The following is a 23,648-nucleotide window of genomic DNA, read 5'->3' as shown; positions in this document are numbered from 1 at the left end:
AAGTCAGTGGCTTAAACAGAAGATACTTATCTGGCAGTTTTGCCTGGCTGTTGCATATGCAATACACTGCATGTTCTGTTAAGATAATATTTGAAGTTTGTAGCCAAGTAATCAGACAGAGATAGAGCATACCAGAAATTAGGGGAGACTCAGGCAAACCTACTTTTTCATCTTATTTTTTTTCTCTTTTTACATCCAGTCTGAGATCACGTTTCTCGTGGATAATTTTTATCTCTAACACAGTCCTTTTTGCAAGCAGGTACGATTTTGAGCTCAACCAAGTGGGAACATAAAGAGAGATCATTTACAAATAGATATTCTTGCTCAAAATCTTGCACCTTTTTAGTATTTTAAGTCCACTTCTGTTTCTCCAGTTTCAAGTGACCCAGCCTTCATGATGCTTCCAGCTGATTCTTGCAGGCAGGATGAGCTCCTGGGACCACATTTCTAATTGACAAATTAGAAAGGGACTTATTTCTTTATATATATATATGTATATATACACACACACACACATATATATATAAACTCTACCCTGTGTCTCCTTTTGTTTTCCTTTTTTAATTTCTTTCTTTTTCCCCTACTCTATTTCTTCCTTTCACTGTTTAGCCTTTTCTATCTTGTCTCAGTCTCTCATTTCCTTTCCTCTCTTGGGGTTCATAAAGCTGCCAATGCATGGCCAAAGCAGAGAAATATGCATTTCACAGGTGAAAGTCATGCAGAGGGCAGCATCATAGTTCTTACTGCGGGCCCTGTGGATAAGGATGCAGGTTCGTTCTGGAGCTGTTGCTTTCATTAAATTTGTCAAATCAACCATGAATAAGTAAATAAAAGATGGAATTGAAAGCAGAAGGAAGAGGTATATGTTAAAATTCCAGTGTTAGAAACAAGCTTCTGCCTAATTTTTGAATTTTCTTGGGAAGTGAGTTCTGGAAGAATTAAGCATAAGGTCTCTAGTTTGGATCGGAATGACAAGTGTGGATTCTCCAGTGCCTCAGCACAACTCACACTATATGTCTGTGAGCAGTATGTACCCTTCCCACCACAGACAACAATTTGTCATTGTACTAAAAAGTTTCCTGCTTCTTCAGTGGAAAAATTTCTAGGGTGCAAAGCCAACCCAGAGTGATTTGACCTACTTGGGCAGGAAAATTGTCTATCCCCTACCCTTATTACACAATGTCAAATGAGGAGGCCTCAAATCTCACACTTTGCAATACAAAAATTTTTCTAATAGAAATGACCATTGGAGCGTTGAAGTTTGTGTTAAAATCAGTGAGAGAGACTACAACCTGGTTGGAATTATTTCCTGCAGGGGAACTCTTCACTGCCAAGATGGTAGTTAAACATTTAAGTCACACTGTATCATTTCATGCAAGGTAACAGGATTTCAGATTTGCTCTCTGGGATTACAGGAATCATTCAATATTGTGACCTGCCAGTTGAATCTACTTTTTTCAGGGATGTAGGTCACTCTAAGAGCCCCAGAGCTGGCTCCTGGCATTGTGTGCAAAGCACTTGCATCTACTCGTGATGGCTATAGCAGCAGCTCCCATAGGCTTATGCACTTTTGCCTTCACTCCTGCCATTTGCCCTAGTCTAAACAAAGCTGCCATCTCTCTGTACTCATAGTTTTATCGGAATAAGTTCTCTCGAATGGGCAGAAACCTTTTTGTTTAGTGTTGGTGTTTCTTAGCCCTTGTCAGATTGTCATGGCTTAGTTCTTGATTTGCTTAAACAATTGGTCAGTGCACATGAAGTCTTGTATGTCACTTGTGTGGTCAAACAACTGTTTTCTTTGTTCCATGTCACAGTGTGATATGCTGTGCAAAAGATTTCTTTTAATTTGGATGGTAACAGGATACTTCTCTATTGCTCCTAGTAAAGCTGTAGGCAAAGGCCAGGCTGCCTTTAGGCACTTCTGCTGTATCTCTGCAGACCCACATAGTTATAGCAAGGCTGATGTATATTTCCGTTGCTGCATGTTTGTAATACAAACTTTTCCCCCGTGTTTGCAGTGGTGAAAGTCTGTGTTTTGATCAAATTGGAGAGTCCCCAACCTTCTCTGTTGGTCTCTTACTGTCACACTGCATGGGGACTTAAAGGAGCTGTCACAGACCTTACCAGAGACCTGATACACAGCAGCTGCTTTTAATACAGATGCCAAGTATCTCCTAATTTTAGACAAGACTTGGGACTGAATTTTCTTTGGTATGTGGTGATCTTGTAAACCCTGTGCTTTGACAATACTAGAGGGGAAAAACAAAAGGTGCATTCTCTGGGAATGAGGGTGCACCAGAAGATGGCTGCTGTCACGCACTGTGCTCACCAGCGTATCACCAAGGTGATATCATGAGGGCCCAAGAAGAGATTTGGTGGACATAAAGAGATGCCTTGCAGAGACTTACAGAGCGCTTCTGCCGTGGGTGTGGAGAGAGTGGGACAGTTATTGCAGATTGCCTGCACAAGTCATGGAAGTACAAATTTTATGCTATGCTGTGTTATGTTATGCTATTCTATTCTATATATGTGGGTTAGATGGACTAAGATGCTGATCACTATAAAATGTTCTTAGCTTCTTGAATAAGTAGTAAGACATTCAGTAAGCTCAGAGCATGTCCTGAGGGAAGTGGGCAGATCTAGCTTCTGATGCCTTTCCCTGTTACATAAAAATATTGTGTTGTTTAATCACTTCAGCAGCATATGAGTAAGTTGGTCCCTGGCTCTTAAGAAATGGCACAAATTTGATTTCAGCAATTTTAGTGACTGGTGCAGAAGAGCTGTCATTCTCTTGCCACAAGACCCAGTAATGCTTGCAGCAAAGGTTGAGCATCAGCATGCCCTGGGAGCAGGCTGTGTGGGGACAGATCCTGTTTGAGCTCCTGAACTTCTCTGCAGGCAGAGCTACCTGTGGCTGCAGGAAGACACCAAGCTTTTGAATTGTTTTTTGTTTGTTAGCTAGGGTGTTTCCATTTGCATGTTAGATTTGTAATGATGTCGATTTCCAAGGGAAAATTTGTTTTCCATAAGAAAAGGAAAGGGTGGGATCAGAAGGATGTTATTGTGGAACTGAAAATTAGAATGAACACCAGTGAAATTTGTCTCTATGTGGAAGTTTACCAGCAAAGGCGCATTGGTAGTTATGCAAGTGTGTCCCCGTGTGACTGTTTACTATGGAAAATTATATGGGTATCATAATGGCAGCCTAATTATAATCACTGTAGTTTTTCTGTTGAAAATCTCTTGTATATAAGCCACCTAGAGAAAATTGCACTTTCAATAGAATAAGCCTGTTATAACTTAATTTGGAATAGCTACATGACCCCTGGTGGTGTGAGCTCTTTATCACTACTTAGAATGCAATAGCAAGGCCACAGAGAGCAGTGCTGTGATTTATTTGTGTGATGACTGTGTTTGGGAAAGGACTTGGTTGAGAGCCAAGGAGAAAGAGCCAATTGAAACTGCTCAGGAAGTATCACCCATGCAGTTCCTTTAGCTATAAAGTGATGACCTTAACCCTTACTGCAGCTGTATCTCTAGAATAAAATACTGCCCAGCTTGTCTATAGTGCGTGGAATTGACCTTTTTGAGCTGTAAGTAGTATACACTAAATCACTCTCAACATTATAGCTCTCATTATCTGAGTACTGAAGCCCATAAGGCTTCCCAAGGTGACCTGGCAATTATCTTTGGGTTATGCCAGATATTTTATAAATATGATTGTGCTATGTGCAATATACTTCATATAATTGACACATAATGTGTACCAATGCATGCTAAGTTATACCTTTTACAATTAGACATTAATATTTATAATGCTGTAACACCAACATATTAATTATATAATGTATTAATATTCATAATGCTATAATACTATTTTCACTAAATGTTCTAAAAAATTTAGTGCTGCAAAAAATTAACTCTGCAGTTACAGTGGGGTTCAGGCTTCTCCTGTAACTTAAACTAGGAAAAATATTCTGCAAAGTTGTTCGTTTGTTGTTTCTTTTTTTAACATGCTTGTATGTTTGTCTGCATATAAATATATTCACACATAAATGGAATTTTTAGTGGGAAGTGTTAGGAATTGCTAGATCTGGTAGCCTGATACAGGCAAGGTAGTGACAGCTCTGTGTTCCCAGGTGCAGGCAACAGTGATGCTGAGCAGCTGTTCCCAATAGGGAGATGTGTGTGTCTCGGGCCACTCAGATCAACACAGGCAGAAACAGAATTCATGCAAACACAACAGCACAAGTGGCCTCATCCTTCTCCCCTCTCTGGTTGATCATGATGAAAGCATGTTAGGAGAAAATACGCATGCATAGATATGATGTGGATCCTCCCAGTACAGTCCATGTAATAGCTGGCTCATGGGTCTGGGCCTCTCTTCTCCAGTCACCTCACACAGATGTGTGCATGCAGACATGTCTCTCAGTTGACTCCCTGAACCTGGTCTTCCCATAGCTGGCCTGGACCTTCTTGTCTCTCCTGTAGCCAACTCACAGGTTGTCTGGTCTCTCCAGTATTTGACCTAGACCTGTGACCACTTTCACACCTGGCTCCCAAAGCTCTTATTCTACATGCCAGCTAGTCCAGCGTGGCAGTCTCTAGTGATCACAGACAGACACGCACAGTATGCACACCCTCACTTGCTCTGGTTGCTAGCCGGACACCCGTGGTCTGACTCTGGTTGCTGTCACTGAGACCACATACATCCCCATACACACAGATCAATGGAAAAGGCTTTGATCTGAAATAAAGGAGCAGGAATAAACAGCTGGAGAGAGGGTTGCAAGTTGGTGAAGTCCTGGGGCAGCTCCTTCCAGCCAAATTCTCTGTACTATCAAATTTCCTTCAACATCGTGGCTGCCTACATCCATACAGCTAGTAAAACAAGAGCTTTTAAAACAATTCCTTAAATCCAGAGGAACTGGGTGGTCACCACCTTGAATTACAGGTCATGATACTGGTACAAGATTATAAAAGAAACACTGACTAACTGGAGGGAGTCCAGTGGAGGGCCAATAGGGTCGTTTGGGGCTAGAGCACATGTCATAGGAGAGGAGGCCGGAGAAGAGGAGACTGAGGGGTATCCAGATGCTTCCTAAAAATGGTCATACATAAACTAAAGTGAGGTTCCTCTCAGGTACAAAGTAAAAAGACAAGAGGCAACAGAGATGATTTGTAACAGGGGAAATTCTAAGAACTTATTTGGAAAAAAAGTGCTTTAATCAGAAATATGGTGAAGCACTGGCATGGGTGCTCCAGAGAATCCCTGTCCTTGGTGGAACTTGCTCAGGGCTGAACAAGGTTAGATTTCCTTGGTTCTAGAAAGATAATTTTTAAACTCTGTTCATTTGCCTTTTCAAATTATAAAAGATCAGGAAAAAAAATAATCTCCATAGTCACAAAGGCTTTAAAAACTTGTTTTAGAAAAAAATTAAGTTTTCAAGAAACCAAGACTTATGGGGTCATTCTAAGAACATCATCTAAGATGATGTTGAAATAACAAAGAAGATTTGTTGTATTGGATTTTTAGAGTGATTCTTTAAAGTTCTAGGCCCAAAATACTTGTAGTTGGACTTGCTTATTAAGTTCTCCAGAGTTATAGAAGCAGTCTGTGGAAGGGCTGTAGTGGTTTATTAAATTCTATAGGAATTTACAGTTAGGAAATTTAAGGGAATAATTAGCAATAATCCTCACTAGTATCTGACCTTAGATTCAAGTCTGCAGAGTTTAAAACTACCACGTTTTTATTTCTGTCACCCCTGGCCTTCACCAACCTAATTTCTACTACCTTCTCATCCTTACACAAACCCAGTATGAAATACTACTGTTCAGGATTTACAAAATGTTACCTTGTTTAGCTTTGGAATGCTGGCACTCAGCTGTAGTTCTAAATTCACTCTTGTTTTAAAGCTGTTTTGCTAAGGTAACACTGGATACTGTTCGGAGCTGCAACTGCAGTACAGAAGATCAGACTGAGCAAGAAACTGTTGAATTAAAATAAAAATATTTTCCTAAGTATGCTTACAAGATGTTCAAATTTATTCAGTGCTTTATGGTATCTGAAAGGTGAAAGGGTTGGGGAGTAGCTGAAGTGAAAGCAAATCTCTCTGTAGAAGGTTTGTAACAGCAAGTTTTAATCTCCAGTATTAGTAACAAAGCAAAACAAACTCTACTTGTCTGTACTAGGCTGCTCTGTGATTTGAGAGAGCTGCTTTTACTACTGCAGCCACAGGATTATCAGTAATGCCTGCTATGAAATACATTCATTGAGTTACTTGCTCTGGCTTCAAGCCTTGCCTGGGATCACATTTCACCCCTGTTGCCTGTCCTCGTGGCCTGTTATTCTATTCCACTGGCTTAGCACTGTTTCTGTGAGTAACGAGTATCAGTGTTCTGCATATAAAGAATAAGCTGAAATTCTCCACAACCTGTCCAAAAAACAGTGTGGTATAGGGGTAGTCTGAGCTCCAGAAATGTATCTGATTAAGGTCTCTCCTGGAAGAAAGTTTTGTTTCACATTTAGAATCTCTGCAAGGAAGGTAAGGAAACTAGGAGAATATAACAGTAAATACTGACACCACACCACTCCCCACCCCCAAATAATGGGATTAAAAATAAAAGAATCTGTGTCAACCAGGAACAAGGTAATGTTTTATTCACCAACACAGTTAATTGCACTGACTGCATGTGTTTCAGATAACGGAAATCACTTGTTTCCAAGTATAATGTTCTTTATTCAATATGTTGGTTTTTCTGTTATATGTATCTACTTCTACATGTGTAACTACAAAAGCTCAGAATTGGATATTTTAAGACAGTACTACAGCTTAGATATAGCTCAGTGCAGATACTAATGAAGGTCTGGCTTGAATTATGTGTAGTAGTTCATTAAACATTAATATCATTTGAGTTTCCTTGTAATTTATTAGAAGTTTCAGGTCATATTCAAACTGTACAAAGTGTTAGTTTTGTTGTGATTGTCTCTATTCCTCCAGCACACACACACAGAGGTGTTTCCTGGTGAAAGATGAAATTTGTCCTCTGATGACTGACAAGCTGATGTGTCGTCGCTATGGCCCTTATGAATCAAAACTAGAACTGTATTTAGTGGAAACAGAAGAGGACTTGCTGCTTTTAGATAACCATACTTAAAAAGGATGTATGAATGAGCGTTTGCATAGTCTACTATTATCCTACATTTGGATGCGATGGAAGCTCTTATATCATCTGTGCTTTTGTGAAGCACTCCATTAGTTGCTTTTATTTGAAAAAGGCAGGGCTGTTGCTCTAGGAGAGTAAGTAAAGGATTATGATTAGATTTAAAGTACCTGTAAAAGGATGATATTCTATATGAAATCGTTATTTTCCTCTAGTCTGCATATGTGTTAAGGGTTAGAATTGGCTGTTGGATGGGAACTGAGCAACAGTTCCCTGGAGAGGCAATGGTGAAAATGGTTCTTGGGAACTAACATTGCTGGGTGGGATAGAGTTACAGTCAGCATCAAGTGTTGTTTTTGGCAAATAGTGAAGTTAATTGCTGATGACTGATAGGAGTCGAACTCTGGACTTTGGAAAAATAAATTGGAAGTGGTGTTTGAAAGGAACATTTCCCTCCTGTTAGAGGGAAACTGACCTGTTGTTTTTGTGATCTACTTCTTTTGGTTCTTTTTTCTGTCCTCAGAGTGTAAATCCCTGCTTTGGTAGTGACATTGGTCTTTTGAATCAAGGAGTTGTTTAGCACTTGACTCCTATACAGTGATTTAATTTGGGAGTATGGATGTCCACCAGCAAAGATTCCATGTCCTCAACACAATCCTTGGAAAAAAAAAAAAGAAGTGCTAAACCCAAAAGATTTTGAGATCATTTTTGTTATCCTGGATTTTCAAAATGTATAGCATTTGGAAAAGTTTTGGTGGGCTTAATGCTTTAAAATTCTTTTATATTTTTACCAGGCTTTCAAATGCAATATACATTTTTAAAGAAATGCTCAAGTTACTACTTGCTCTAACATTGTCTTTACTACACAGGCTAGTAAGTGAACCACTAAAGAATTTCCTGATAAAATCATGACAATTTACGTCACTTCCACTCCTAGATGAACCATGCCATAATAGGGTAGATTTGACTGTAGCAGTACAGCTGGAATGTTTTCCTTAAATAATTGCTTCCCTTCAGGTCCTGGGTACAACAATGGTGATATCACATCCCAGAATTTGAGGGTGAAGAAAGGAGAAGCAAATGTCTTCGGCCATCTTTAAAACCAACTTGTCTTATCTTTGGAGTGGGTACTTGTAAGACTGTAGCTTATATCCCATAATGCAGAGACATATACTTGATGGGGAATGGTAACATCATTTGATAATACGTTTGTTGTCTCAGTTTCTTGACTCTCATTCTGTGGCCTATGAACAGGTGATCTGCTGTATCATTTTCCTAAACTAAAATAGTTTCTTGCAGCCATCCAAAAGAGATTTATTCATGCTTGCCAGGAAAGAGTCAAAGAGTTCTGTAAGCTATTCCTTGTGTCCTGATGGAGGGCTTCTTACCTTGGTATACAAGTGCCATTGAAGTACCCAAACACCTGCCATTTGCTACATGTTTATGCATTTCATTCAGTAAAGAGCATCCTAGTAGTTCCCTCCCTGGTACCACATGTAGTGGTACAAGAGGTTGCTGGAGACTTGTTACCAAAAATTCAGCAAGGATGCTGAAAAAAATCAGTTTTGGGTTACTGAACCATGAATCAATGGGTAATGAAATGGCAATGCTTTCAAGAGAATGACCAATGAATGTAATGCAAATCTGGCACACTTAAATAGGAAAAGAGTGCATTAATTCTCTACAGCCACTCCTTTTGCTCTTTGAAGATCATCATGTCATCTCTGATGATGTCCATACCTAATCCAGTATTTTATCTCTGACAGTGGTCAGTGCCAGATGTTTCAGATACTGTGCTTAGGTTATTATTTAGCCAGAAACCATCAAAGTGTTCAATCCCTTCAATATCTTGAGCTTGAATAAACTCAAGTTATTCTAAGATTGCTGATGAAAGATGAGAGGAAGGAGTTGTTTCAACAAGTGATCTGCACTAACTGCAAGAGTTGAAGTCTTCGCTGATCCTGAATTGGTAATATGAAAGGCATGTTCTAGGATGGCAGTCTGACAGAATAATTGAATATCCAGAGAATCAAGTAGAGCCTTGACTGCATCTTGGTTGTATTTCTCTGGCTCCCTAATAGGTCAGCCTCAGGGAAAAGTCCTAACGTGCTGGAGTAACAGCATGGAAATTAGGGTTTAATGTTTTGTGTTATATTCTGGTTTTGCTTGCAGTTTGCTTGTCCTGATGCCCATCTTGTATGACTGCCTTACTTTTCATGGAAAAGAGCTGATCTGACTGCAAGACTAGGTGTACAGCATCACACAGAGCATGTATTCTACTGGCTGGGAAAGGAGATGCACTCCGGTAGTTCATTTTATTCCCAGAGTGCTTCCTTGAACAACTGAGATAAAGGCACTAAATTAAATAGTGCTATTCCCTGATCTGATGCAGCCCTGTCACTTACTCTAATTACTGGGGCTGTGTCTCAGCCTTTTTCTTATGAGCAAATGTAGCCCTGGGGATTTGGAAATTAATATGTTGATTTGAGTAAATATATATTTGGCACACACCTTGAGGCACTGCAGCAACAGAACTGCTAAATAAGAACTGTAATTTAGAGAAATCAGAGGATCCAGACCTCATCGTGGCAGTTTGAATACTGAAGCTAAATTAGTGTGTGTTGATTGTATCTGAGAACAATAATTATAGGCATTTTGGGCATCTTGATATTTGTTCGGACTGATGTTCTTTCACACAACTCTTGAGCTAGGTTTCAGTGTTGGTCTGGAAGCACAACTATTCCCATTAAAAGTTCTGGATGTAAGCCATTCTATTTTGGAGAGTAAGAGGAAGTTGCTGGATATGGCCTTAGAGGCAGAGAAAAGGCCCTGGAAGTGTTTAACTTAGTGGAGTAAGTATGCCCTACAGATATGTCTACAAGGATAGCTAGAGATGATTCTGAGAAAGCCATGTGAATTCTCTCAAACCACATGAATTGTGCTTCTCTGTGTCCATTCTCATGTCTTGGAAGACAGGATGATGTGAGGAAGCAATGCACCTTGCAGTAATGAAAGGTAATTGCATACCAAGCTGGCCCCTCAGTATAGCAAAGATGTTGAGATCTAGAAAGAATCCCTTTGGCTGCCAAGAAGGCAAGGGTACTAGAACATATGATAAATAAGAGTCTGAGGGAGCTGCTCTGTTCATCTAGGAGAAGTAAAGAATAAGGGGAGTGGGATCTAATTACTGTTTTACACTACCTAAAGGTATAGAGGAAACAGAACCAGTCTTTTATCTGAAATGTACAATGGAAGAACCAAGGGGAACAAAAAAAGTCATAACCTGGAAAATTCCAATTGCATGTAATGAAAAAAATTTTCACTGTGAAAATTGTTAAGCATTGGCACAGGTTACCCAGAGAGGTTGTGGAGGCCTTATCCTTGGAGATATTCAGAACTGGGCAAGGCCTTGGGAAACTTGGTCTAAGTAGGTCCAGCTTTGAGCAGAAGGGCAGGCCAGGTTGCTCAGGGCTTTATCTGGTAAGGTCTTGAAAACCTCTAAGGATGCAGGCTGCACAAGTTCTCTGGGCAAGCTGCTCCACTGCTTGACTACCCTCACAGTGAAAAGGTTGCTCCATATACCTGGTCTGAATCTCTTGCTTCGTCTTGTGCCTGTTATCTCTCATTCTCCCACCATGCACCACTGTGAAGAGCGTGGCTCCATCTCCTTGATAATCTCCCTATAGATGCTGGCAGGCTGCTACTAGTTTTCCACAACACTGTATCTTCTCTAGGCTAAACAAGCCACTTCTTACAGGGCAAGTGCTCCAGCTCCCAAACACCTTGGTGGCCCTCTGTCAAATTCACTCCAGTTTATGGAAGTCTACTTTTTATCGTGGGTCCAAAAATTGCATACAGTATCTAGATGTGGTCTAAATGATGAGTCTGGCTCAGCTGCATTTCCTGTAGACTTTGTAGATATGCCAACGGAAATAAGTGTCATGATTGGACTAAGCGTTTGGAGCATCTGAGTATTACTTCCACCAAGTATGGCTGAAGGTCAAGTCACCAGGCCTCCACCCCTGCCATGTCATTGTCTCTCTCCTTTGCACATGTGTGAGATGAGGAATAAAATGTGTCCTTTATTGCTTGTAGGATGTGTGTTTGTTATATTGCAGTGGTGTGAATCGCCTAAATATTAACTTCCTTTCACTAATGATAGTTTTTCTCATGGTTTTTGCAGGTTACATATCACAAGTACTAAAGAATTACACTGACCATGCCTGCGATGGAGAATATGTCTCCCTGAGATGTCCTCACAGAACTACCATCAGCATCCAGTCTTCTTTTTATGGCCGAATTGTACCAAGTCATCAGATGTGTCCTTCTCGCTATCCCCACTCCTATGCAACCTTAATTAAGGAAGATGTTGCCTGTTCAGTTGGCACTTCCCTTCAGGTATGGCGTGTTAAACTGAATCTGTTCATTTGGGACTTCATCTTTTCTTGGCCAGGCAGCAGCTATCTGTGCTGGTGCTGCATAGAGCTCTGTTAAGGAGCACTACCCAGCATGGCAGCACTGACACCTCACACAGCTTAGTGGGTAATTCGTCTTGGTAGTTTAGACAGGACTGAATTAGATTTTGCTGATGAATGTCTCAACTTTGCTGTTACTCCAGTCAGTAACAGTTCAGGAATGTGGTTGAAATAGAATTACTCTGTAACACCACAGGATGTTTATATGTTTGACTGGATTTGAAGGTGAATTTTTAATTTTTTTTAGTTTTCCTTCCCAATGGTTAGCCTTTTCACCACATTTGGAAGTTGCTGTGGTGTTCTTTTTGCCTCAGAACTGATCCTATTTCAAGAGGCTTTTGGTAACTTGAAACCCAGAGAGAACCCTGGGCTTTACTTCTGACTCATTTGGCTCTTAGGCCACTGTAAATGATCATACATCACTTAAGCTTGTAATGTCCCAAGCATTGGTGGTTGCTCAGCTCTGTCCATTTGTGTAGGGGATGTTGACTACATGTATCCTCCCAAGAGAATGTGTGATGACAGCAAATCAAAGGATTATTTGTAAGGTGCCAGCATAGCTCAACTGTCAGTAGGAACAACTAGAATCAGAAACATGAGTTGGCTGATGTTGTTGAGATGAATGGGGTCTGCTACTAGATGCTGAAGTAAGCACAAGTCTTTCCAAGTGCAGGATTTGGGACTGAAAACTTCTGGGCAAAGATCTCGAGCACCTAGTGTGTTTATGGCTATGAATCAATAACAACTCATAATAAAAATTTATAGCAGAACTAGATTAATACACCTACAGGGTGCATAATAATTTATTTTATAATTTGGCTAAAGGCCAGAGTTTCCCACATCACTTCTCACTCTTGCATCAAAGGTTTTTAAGAGGAATTTACAGCATTTTTTTAAAGTTGATACAAATGCTTTGACTTCCAAATATCAGTGGTAAATTCTCAAGAAATTGCACAGGGTTAGTGTTTGCTATAGTGTAACCCTTAAGCTGACAGGTTTGCAGTTGCCCTTGTAACACTTCCGCTGCACAGCAAATGACTGAGTTGTAGTGTGGGAGGACATAGTCCTTATCAGTGGAAGGTTTTCCCAGATCTGATAATGAAAGTTCATAATACAACAGACAGGAGGCAGTTGTGTTGTTTAAGATGGGGGAACATGGATTGAAAACTTTGGCAGAAGCTAACCTTCCCTACTTTCCTCTATTGATTTACTGCAAAATTTACTTGAAACACTTTGTTTCTGAGCATGATTGATAGCTATGTGCATAGCTTTAACCCATGTGGGTAAGCGGCCCACTTAAGACATCTGGAAGAACTTGAGAGCAGGGGAGATGTAACCTTTGGCTTTCCATGCCATGGTTTTATGTCCAGGAGGGATTTCAAAGAAATCCTTACCTGCTTGGCTTAGCTCCTTATGTTGTCAGAACTGTTCCCATTAGCTTTGCCTCCAGCACTTACAGGGCTTGTATTTACAGTTCCCCTATCTATCAGAGTAAGATTTGTGTTCTCTGTAGGTAGTCTTGTACAGTATGTTTGTTACATGACTGAGACCAGAATGCTCCTATCCACCCATTTTTGGGATGCAGATGTGCTAAGGAAGTAGCTGTCAATTTCTGTTCTGCCACAGATTTCTTGGGGGACCTTGGGGAAGTTCTCGAGTCTCTTTGAAGGAGATCCACAGTCCCTCTGGTGCTCCCAAATGTGACTTTGATACCTCAATGTGCTGTGCTTGGCCAGGGTAGGATGAGTCCAAATGCCAGAGATGAATCTTGTCTTCTTTCTCAGTCCTGGAGGGGGTGAAGCCTCTCTGAAAGGTAATCCAGAAACTCCACAAGCTGAAAGGCAAGCTGCCTGCAGCTCGCTGGCAGGAAACATGTGTATGTAGGAAAATTGAAAAGTTGTAGACAAGGAAATTATGTGTAGTTTTGTGGTTTTGAAACTCTGCTCTATGGTTCCAACAGGCAGGACCAACTGTGTGTATATTCTGACTGTCAGTAATCTAAAAAGTCAGCCAAACTCTTCAAAATTAAGATTATAAAATTACTGTGTCTAATCAAACCCATGACTGTAAAATTTGCTGCTTCTCTGGAGAGTGGCCTGGAGGGAGTGTAAGGGGCAGTTTATTAATACTATTCCCTGCAGACTCTACCTGTGAGTAAGAATTCATTCCCGCTCTTTCCCCTGTAAATGACATAGTTCAGACATTGTTTCTATGTTAAAAAGGGAAAATAAACCACTATAATCCAGCCTTGTGTGGTTGGCTGCCAGTATCCCTTGCTTTGTTCACTTGTTTTTGTTTGAAATGAACTGCAGACCACTTGGAAGAGTGTGTCCAAGAGATTAAGGCAGTGACCCCAAACTATGCATTTCTGTTATTCTAACACTGCAATGTCAGATTCAGTGGGAGATTTCCAAACATACAAAGAATTTGGACATTCATACTGGGATTTTTGTTTTGATGTGGTTGGTCTCTTGTTAACTTTTTGATCAAGTCACATGAATATGGAGAGATGAGAACAATAAAATAAAGTTGTGTTGAAAGCCAGGCATTATTTCCTTTTTTAAACCGCTCCCTTTGCTCCCCCCACTTCACTCAGTTTAACAGGGGAGCCTAAAGTTAGCCCAAGTCACGTGAGATACATGTCAGGAAGGAAGGAGAGTTGAAGCATCTTTGAGATATTTTGAAGATGGAAGTGTAGAAAATTCTCACTCATCCATTAATAGCAGAAACTAATTTGGGGCACTATTGTTGTTTATCAGCAGTCTGGTCTTGTATTGGCTCTTTTTCACTTTTTTTGTGGAGTTCTGCAGAGAGTATTCCTGGTTGTGAAGTAATGGAGAGCAATGTCCTTGTCCCACCCAGGAGGGATGAGTGGGGGGAGAGAAGAGGAACATCTGGAGCTTTGGTAGCTGTGGTAAAAGGGACCCACAGAGTGCACTGTTCTGCTTGGCAGAAGAGGTCTGACGAGGAGCCTCATGGTGGCTGAACCATCTCTTGTCTTCCTTTCAGGTCAGGAAGAGCAGCTGCCAGGACCAAAATCTATTAATCTTTTGCCCAGAAAAGTAAATATTAAGGGTCATTTAGGTGTATTGAAGTCATGCCACTGAAAATGGTTGCCAGCAGGTAAACGGGTGTTTATCCACACTGCATGATTTCTGCAGTGGAATGAGTTGTATTCCCACTAGGAAGTCTCTGTCTAGTTTGGGTCCTGAAGAGCAGAGCCGCATTAGCATGGTCCTGTGTGTGTTGCTGTCTTTGTGATGACCTATAACTCCCACATACCTTTACCCCTTTGGGGAAATTGTGCAGGTGCAGTTGGTCTGAGCATGCAAAATGACAATTTTGAGAACTTGGAGATTTTTGGTAGGTCTGTGCATTTTGCTTTTGCAGTGGAATTTTGCTGTCCCATGTCACCCCGATAGGGAGGTCAAGTTTGATCAAGCCTATTTTTAGTCCACCCAGTGTCTGATTTTTACTGTAGGAGTGTGAAGAAGCAGCTAAATTACATTGCTGCTTGGCAGAGGGTGACATAGGAACATCTGAAGACACCTTTTGCTTGAAGAGTATCTGCTGGGGACCATCCTCATCTGGTTTCACTTCTTCTTTATGCCATGGTTCTCTCACCTGTCATACTACTGCATACATTTGCACTTCCATGAAAAATATAAGGAAGGGGGGGATTAGGAAGCCTCTGGAGAAATAAGGAAACTGATAAACTGATACATGAGCACTGTTTGTTTATTCAGATGAACACACAAACTCTGGCAGAGGACAAAGGAGAAAAAGAAGTGTTAAGAATTCTGCATTGCTTAATGATAAGTGCCTCCCAATAAGTGAATCCATTTAATAAGAAACCTGGCCACTCCTAGCCAAGCTCATAATGCCCAACCTGTGCCTGCAAAAATACATGGAGGCATGTTTATCTGAGGGAAGCTGTGCAGCTGAAGAGGAGTGACTTTGGGAGTAGCTTGTTTACAAAGCTTTCTGCAGCTGCTCATTCCTGATGTCACATGTTTTCAGAAACAAACCACTCAAGATCTGTATGGAATTAAGTTTAATGGTTGGTCTAAAATTATTGCTTATTACCAGAAAACTAGATTACAGTGGATTACCTGCAATATTCTCATTTTGGTAAATTGACAGAAAGTAAAACCACAGCTTATTTGGAAGGAAATAAAAAGCCCTGGAGAGGCAGTTATCCATTGGTTTCTGCGCCCAGATATTTATCAAAGACATTGTAGGATAACTTCTGTCTTCATGTATACACGTACTAAAATAAGCAGGAAACTGCACTTCAGAGGGCAATGATTTACTGTGTGACTTGTTTCCCCAAGAGGAGTGGTGCTTAGAAGATCCTGTGGAGCCAGTCATGCCTCTCTTTAGAAAGGTTAGCTAGCTTGGAGAGGGAGCATAGGCATGGCCTGTGGCCTGGGTCTCTTTCAACACTCTCCAGGACAACCAGTCCTTGGTGACAAGAATCACTAGTGCTGCTGATGTAGTATTTCCTTTTGTCCTTTAAGTGAGATACAGGACACCTTTGCTGCCACCATCTCCCGCTGTCACTCCAGCAGTGTGTGAGACAGAGGTACAAAAGGGAGCGGATTCCTTGCATGCTGACCACAGGATTCCCTGAGCCCCTCTTCTCCTGTTTTTGTTTGCAGCTACCAGGAAGGTTTCTATGACAGAAAGCAAAGGGGAGCTGACCTGTTTGGTGATGGAAGTATGAGATAAACTTTCTGGTAGCTGTGTGACTCTCAAAGCATGGGCCAGTTGTTGATCACAAAATGAGGTGGCTGTAAGGCGTGTGTGTTTGTTACCATTTCTGAAAAGGGTTTTATTTTCCCCAAGTATTCTGGATTAACATTATGGCAGAGTAAAATACAAAGTAGAAGAAAATAATCCAACTGCTCTAGCTTTCTTGTCCTTGTAGGGTTTCTGCCATGCCCAGTCAGAGGATGTTGCATGGTCCCACTGATAGAAGAACCCTAGGTGGCCTCAACAGGAATGAGATAGGGCCCCTTCTTATACTTCTGAATGTCTATAAGATGGTGATGGTCAAGGGGAACGAGGGAGGAAATTGATAGAAAGGAAGAATAATTGTCATCAGTACCAGTGGGAGGAGAACACAGTCATATTGCATATTAGATCTCCACAGCTTACAGACATCTTGAACAAGTAAAATTTCAGTCTCAGAAATGTCAGTGAATTAAAGAGCACTTTGGACAACTCTTTGTCAGACTATTAACTACTTTGCAAAGGATGGTGAGCTGTGAGTTGGAGTCCAGAAGAGAGGTTACTGCAGTGCTGAAGTTGCTCTTAAAAATCACAGAACCAGTGCAGCTTCATTCATGAATTTTGCCCAGGCTGAATTATTACTCTCTGTCAAGCAGCTCCCCCAGCTAATTATTTACAAGCAGAAAAACTGCTTGATGCAGAGGTCATGATAACCTCTTAATTGCCATGTCTGAAATCTTTGGTTTGCCTGAAAATAGCTCATCAGAGCAGTGTGATCATGTACTGCAGAAGAAGAGATGCTGGAGACAGAGGTGGCCAGTGCAGCCTGTCTCCCTGATGAGGCAGGACTGCTCCCTGAGGTGTAAGCCTCCTAATGCTTTGTTTACTCTTAATTTAAACTTTCCATGTCATGGGGCTTCCATCATTGCCACTAAGACCCTGCTTGACAGTATAATGGTTTGCTCTCAATGATTTTTTTCCACTTTGTCTTTAAGCTTTCCCTTTCTTTAATCCCATGACTTTTGGTTATGCATCCTTTTGTATTTCTTCAGCTTAGACCTCTCCCTTTGAAGCCGACCTTGCATACAGATTAAGTTTCCCACTGTTAGGAGATGTAGGTAATGTCAATTAGGTGATATTTGTAATGCAGCTTTTATCTGTTCCTTCTACTTGCTAAGCATGTTCCTGCTCTTTGTGAATCGCTGTCTATGGGGTCTTTCAAACCTCTGCCAGAGGAGCTCTGGTGAATCTTGTTGTCATGTGTTAACATTCCAGCATACAGCTGCCTGCCCTACTGCCCTGCTGGCATTTACTGCTCCCATAGCAGAACTGGTGAAAGGGAACCTGTGCCCAGTTTTCAGCTCTTTATTTCAGAGTCTGGTGTGTTAGTGTGAGTCACCACATGTGTGAGCATAGTTCCCTCCTGCTGAGTCTGCTGTGAGTGTTGCAAGGTGCATGGGAGAGTGATAAGAGATACCTAGTAGAGTGCTGAAACCTGCCATAGATCAGCAGTCAGGATTCAGGTCCTTTGATCGCTGCTTGCGATCAATGAATGTGGTAATTTGGACAAAGAGGGATTACTTTCTAGTGAAGCAGGCTGGGAAGGTTGCTTGATGAAGCCATAGGTGCGTAACCTGTGTCTCATCAACATGGATTTCACTTCCTCATGTACTCTGTCCTTCCATGTTGCTGATCCGTGGGAAATCATCTTGCTCCATGGACTTATATAATTTGTGTGAATGAATAGAGAGGAATGTGCAATCTGCAGATAATCAGAAAAAAGAGCTATAATTGAAATTACTAAGTTCGCTGTGTGTTTTAAAGCAATACCAACATTTAGGGTATATAAAAGAGTATCAAAACTCAAATGAGACGCAACATGAAGGGAGATGAAACTAGGTGATCTTAAGGTCCTTTCCAAACCAAACCATTCTATGATTCTATGAAGCCATTATGAATGCATTGTGCTGTGTGGCTTTGTAGGGAGAGTTCATGCTGCCTTGTTTTACTGTATTTACTTCTTCCCATTGCAAAACTCATGGAGGTGCACCAAATACAAGTGTTGGTGTAGCTCCACCATAATGGCTGTACCTGAATGGAATATGACCTAAAAATGCTTAATCATATTTTAAAAAATTACTGGTATCTTCTTGTGTAAAATTCTTAGTACAAATCTCTGCCCATCTTCATTTGACTGTGCACAGCTCTGACCCATTCATGCAGTTTGCTCTCTGAGTTACTCTCCTCAGTAACAAACAATTTGGGCAATTATTTAGTGGGGTTCCTTTTTGTAATTTCATGCCTGACTGACATGCCCTGCAGTCATCTTTATATTCCTTTGATGATGGAGGCTGTACAGAGAGCAGCCCTGTGGCAAAATCCTAGTTCCCATTGAGTATTACCATTTGCTTCTATGGGTCCAAAGTTTCACCCTAAGTGTGTTGAACCTATAAACTACTACAAGGGGCTAAGAACTGTGATAAGTTTAATTGCCTTGGGTGTTAAGCTCAGTTGTGGTTTGTTTTAAGCATGCAGGGGAAGCGCTTCTCAAAGAGTGATTTGAAGAGATGGAACTAAAATGAGTGCACCCTTGGGAATGACTGAGGACAGCCTTCTTGCAGAGCTCACATCCAGTTCCAGATTTAAAAGGTTGTTATCTAATGAGCACAAGCAATTACTTAGCTAATGAGCACAACAAAATGAGCATGAAAAATGTGTTTCATCTGCAATGCCCACTAGAAAGACATGCTTTTGAGCTTGAGGCTGCCCTTGCTTTAAGACCTGGGTCACCACAGTGAGATTAATCCAGGGCATAAATCACAGGGGTTAGATTAGTGTTTGTTTTACTTGAATTCACATTTCTTGTTCGCTTATCTCTGCTAAATCTTGCAGCTTCTTAGCTCAGTCATGAACCAGAGAATGGAATGGTTTTGAACAGTCACAACTTCCCTCTGGGCACTGGCAGTCAGCCCTCAGGCTTGATCTACTACTGGAACACAATTATAAAACAGCACAATGTAATTAATGTGTCTTCCCTCTCTGTTCATGCCAGACAGGAATTCTTTCTCCACCTTCTCCAGTTGGAGTGATTTTTATAATATAATCTAATCCAATGCAACTATATTTTGCATTAGTCAGTGGTCTACCAGGTGGCAATGACATAAATAGCTCATTATATATCCCAGTGATGGATGATTCCGTGTGCATACTACTGTTCCTGTGCAAGTTCAGATTGCTTGTGGGCCTCTTTTTGTTTGGTTTTGTGGTTGTGTTTTCCACCTTTACAGCTGACAGCGACAGCCAGAAAACAAGGCAAATGTAGAATGAATTGCCTAAATTTTTCCAGCCACTAAGCAAAAGCTGCGTGATCTCAGGACATTCCCTCGCTACGAAGTAAACTCACAGCCTTCCTTGTGTCAGTCCAGCTGATCACCTGCAAATACTTCAGAAATGACATGTGGCAACTGCCAGAGCTCTGATACTGTCTAGAAGTATGATTTTTGAGAGTAAGACCAGAAAGCCAAGATCTTGATTCGTAAGGGCCCCTGTTACACCAGATGCACTGGACCTGCAGGAGAAGTGTATCTGTAGTGGATCATTTTGTCATGCATGTTCTGTAGAGCTGATGTGTTGCACAGTGTTTAAGAAGATGCTGGTATACAGCACATACTGATGAAAGCAGTGCGGAAGAAGAGTTCTGGGTATGTAAGGATAGGTGAAAATTGTATGTGCAAGTTTTTAAGTTAATGTTAAAGCTGGTGTAACATCTTTGTTCTTTATTTTTAAATAAGAAAATTGCACAATCAAGCATTGTTAATTTTGTTTGCATTTTTTTCCTGGTGTATTTCACCAATGAGTATTGAACATTTTATTTATCTATTTATTTATTTATTCAATTCTTTGTGGATCTATTTCATTATGTCTAAAACTTTACTCAACAGTCTGCAGGATAGCTGAAATCTTAATGATTTCCCCCTTCAGGGCACATTAGAATTATGTGAATAAAAAGGAAATATTGATTTCTTTCTGCCATGATGTAACTTCTCAGAGGCATGGCTGTCATTAAATGAAGTTGAAACTGTAGCTAAACACTATTAGCTAAAACCAATTAGTAAAAGGCATATTCAGTCTCAAAAACATTTCCCTTTTTCTACAGTCTCACAATGCCACAGAGGACTTTTGCTCCTTAATTTAAGTACAAACTTCTCCCTAGGGCTCTGTGTTACTTTGCGTAATGCAGGAAGTAAACTGAGGAGGCTTTACTTATGTGAATACATGAAGTAAGCAAGAGCTGCCAAAAATTAGAGGAGGGCAAGATGAAGTGGCAATATGCGGAGGCTGTCCATGATTATCATTCTCTGAGATTGGAAAGTAATTGCCTTCGCTCCTGATGCTGAGCCTGAGGATAGATGAACAAGTGCTGCTCAGGCCTCGAAGCTGAGGTTTTCAAAGAGGTTTCTTGTTGGCCTAATCAGTCTCTGCTGAAACCCAGGGTGGTTTTCCCACTGGTTTTAATAGCACCCATCACACAGTGCTGAAGGCTCTTGAAAATCTCTATCTGCTATGAACAGATTTCTTGACCAGAAACCTGAGTCTGCTGCCTTTGAGGGCAGAAAGCTTCCTTTGTGGGAAAGAAAACATTCGTGGGGCTGCTTCTTTCCTTTTGCTCCATATTCTTAGCACTGTTTTGGTGTAAACACAACCATGGCTGTCCAGTACCTGTAAATCCTTTCAGGTCTGCAGTGATTTGGAGAGGGTTTCTCTCCATATGTGAAGCACTCAAGACTTGTTCCAGTTGTTCTTTGCCTTTTGAGATCAAAAGAGGTGTCTGCGTAGAGGCCTCGGTTACATTCCTTTTCAACTCATTGGATTTTGCATTAAATTAAATTTCGCATGCTGAGTGAGCAGTGAACCCTTATGAGCCTAGAGGAAAGAATATGTTGTTTCTATGCATTTTAACGTGACGGTCAAGTTGGGGCTAACACTCCCAGGCACCTCCTTCAGTGGTCACCTTTCAGCCTTTCCATCCTGAGCCCTGTATTTTGAAATGAGATGCCTGCATTTTATTACCTTTGTAAGTGGAAAACGACAGCATATGTTTTTTACTTGCTAGAAAAGGACTGAATTGTCTTAGTTTGAACTTTAAAATAAAGGTCAGACTTGAGGCAGGCACAAAAGGTGAAAGCTTTAAGAAGTTATGAGCAACCACAAATGAGGCAGTTTCAAATTGCATTTGAAACTGGAACAGCTGTTGTTCCTGTTGTCTGGGGGGTTACATTCAGAGTTTATAATGCTAAAGATTACATATGTTATGTTCAGGGAGAACTCAAAAAGAGAAAATAGTCATTGAGGCAGAGAGAAAATTGGTTTGGGTGGTGTGTGGTAGAGAAGGAACAGCCTTTATGTTAATGGCACAGGGATAAGATTGTGGGAAAGCCCAAATATCGAGGTGAGTGTAAGAAAAGAGAACAGGGAGAAGACAAAAGAGACCGGGGGAGTCTAGGGGAATTTCTGAGAAAGGATTTTCCAGTGCCTCCTTGGATGTGAAAATTAATTGTTTTGGGACTGGAATTCGCAGCTCTGTATTGCAGGGATTTAACGAGGCTAGTGGATTACCTCGCTCTGCGGTCTCAAAGTGCTCTGACAGGTTCATGTATGTCAGGCAAACATTATTGTAATTTTAGTGCTTTAGGGGCTCTACAGGAGTACATAAATACCACCTAAGCCATCCAACTGAATTTAAAACTTAGTTACTGCCCCATTTAATAATATTTTCTCCCCCCACTACTGCTTTAGAGGATCATAGGGTTAAAAGGAATCATTAATCTTCCTTAATGAAGCTATTTTCTAGCAGGAGACAGAATGTCTTGCCCCTGTGGATTGTTTTTATGAATATTGTGAATGGAGAGGTGGGAAGCACTAGAGGAAAAGCAGTGCAGAAATGGTGATAAGACCTAAAATGTCAGTGGTGGGAGGACCCTCCAACTCAGAGGCCCTTTCTGAGTTTAGCTAAAAGGAACATGATAGTCATGCGGGAAGAGGAGTGAGCCCTATTAAAAACTGACTAAACTGGCTGTGTAACAGTGTTCTCACCAGAACTACTAATTATTGGAATACCAGCAATTGCCAAAGCTTTTATATAACTGAGGCAAGACCTCTCCTGAAAGCTGTGCTTAAAAATGTGCATCTCCAGAGAAATCTAAAGCAGAATTGTGGTGGTGGAATTCGGGTCTCTGCTTTTAACTGTCAGTGCTGATCCACGTCCTTAAAGCTGCTTTTCCTGGGACAGTACTGGCTTATACTACAATTAAATTGCATGCAAATGTTTCAAGATGCCTGAGACTGTCCCGGTGCAAATCCCTCCTTTTGTATGCATGAAAGGGAAAGAAATCCTGCTACTTTAAACAGTTCAAACTTCAGTCCTTTGCTAGTCCACAGCTCCTGTGGTACCCAGTGCACTGAGCAACATTGCCTGCCTTGTGCTGGAGCCAGTGGGGAGGCAAGGATGGCCTTGCTGTTCTTCTGCTTGTCTCCGTCTGATGATCCCTTTGGTGGTGATACTGAAATGCTGTTGTTTCTCTGTTTCTTGCGTGCATCCCTGGCTGCAGAAGATGCTGGATGAGTGCCAGGACCGGCGGAGCTGCCAGTTTCTCGTCAATAGCCGGCTGTTCGGTGCAGACCCATGCCCTGGAACTGGCAAGTACCTCATCGTGTGGTACAAGTGCAGGCCAAGTAAGTATCTTGCTGTCAAATCTGTTTGCTCTGGTGAGACCAAAACATTTTTTTACTTTTGCCAGAAAGGCCTCCTAGGACTTTTTGTTCCCTTCCTACTTTATTTTCAGTGTAACATAACCCCCTGGGTGTGGAGTGTTTCCCCTCTCCCCCTTGCTTGCTGCCTTGCTGGGATGCTGCTGCTCCAGCTCCTTCCTCCTTGCCAGCAGCCCGAGTTGCAGATTGTTTTTGCAGGTGCCAGCAAAAGCCTTTGCCAGTGCTGAGCTCAGGCTGTTGGCGGTGGGTGGGCTGCTCCCACTCCCATCTGCAGCCGCTTTCCTGTCCTCGTGGGCCAGTGGGGTTGTCCCCTTTCCATCTGCCCCTCCAGAGGAACCGGGACCTCTTTGCATGGGCAAAGACTTCAGACCTGGATGCCTAAGGCAGGCACTGAAGATGGGGGTGCAATGGGAAGCTCACCTGCCCATGCCATGCCATAAGTAGCTTTTAATTGCTCCCAGATCAGGCTGGGAAATGCTAACGTGTGTTTTGCGTGATCTCATTAGC

The 23,648-nt window shown here is 41.4% G+C and overlaps 1 protein-coding gene across 1 annotated transcript in view; it reads left to right on the top strand.

Annotated features, from left to right (window-relative positions):
• Nucleotides 1-23,648, top strand: part of LOC104404605 (protein eva-1 homolog C-like) — a gene marked incomplete at its 3' end in the record, with an annotated part of 82,826 nt that overhangs the window by 43,785 nt on the left and 15,393 nt on the right. Inside the window, exons 2-3 of the mRNA XM_010013105.1 lie at nucleotides 11,348-11,562; nucleotides 22,982-23,105. Of these exons, the coding sequence (XP_010011407.1) occupies nucleotides 11,348-11,562; nucleotides 22,982-23,105 (339 nt within the window). The remainder of the gene's footprint in view (nucleotides 1-11,347; nucleotides 11,563-22,981; nucleotides 23,106-23,648) is intronic.

Source organism: Nestor notabilis, unplaced genomic scaffold (assembly GCF_000696875.1).
Source record: "Nestor notabilis isolate BGI_N333 unplaced genomic scaffold, ASM69687v1 scaffold6920, whole genome shotgun sequence".
Classification (NCBI taxonomy): Eukaryota; Metazoa; Chordata; class Aves; order Psittaciformes; family Psittacidae; genus Nestor; species Nestor notabilis.
This window is presented reverse-complemented; position numbering and strand designations above follow the sequence as displayed.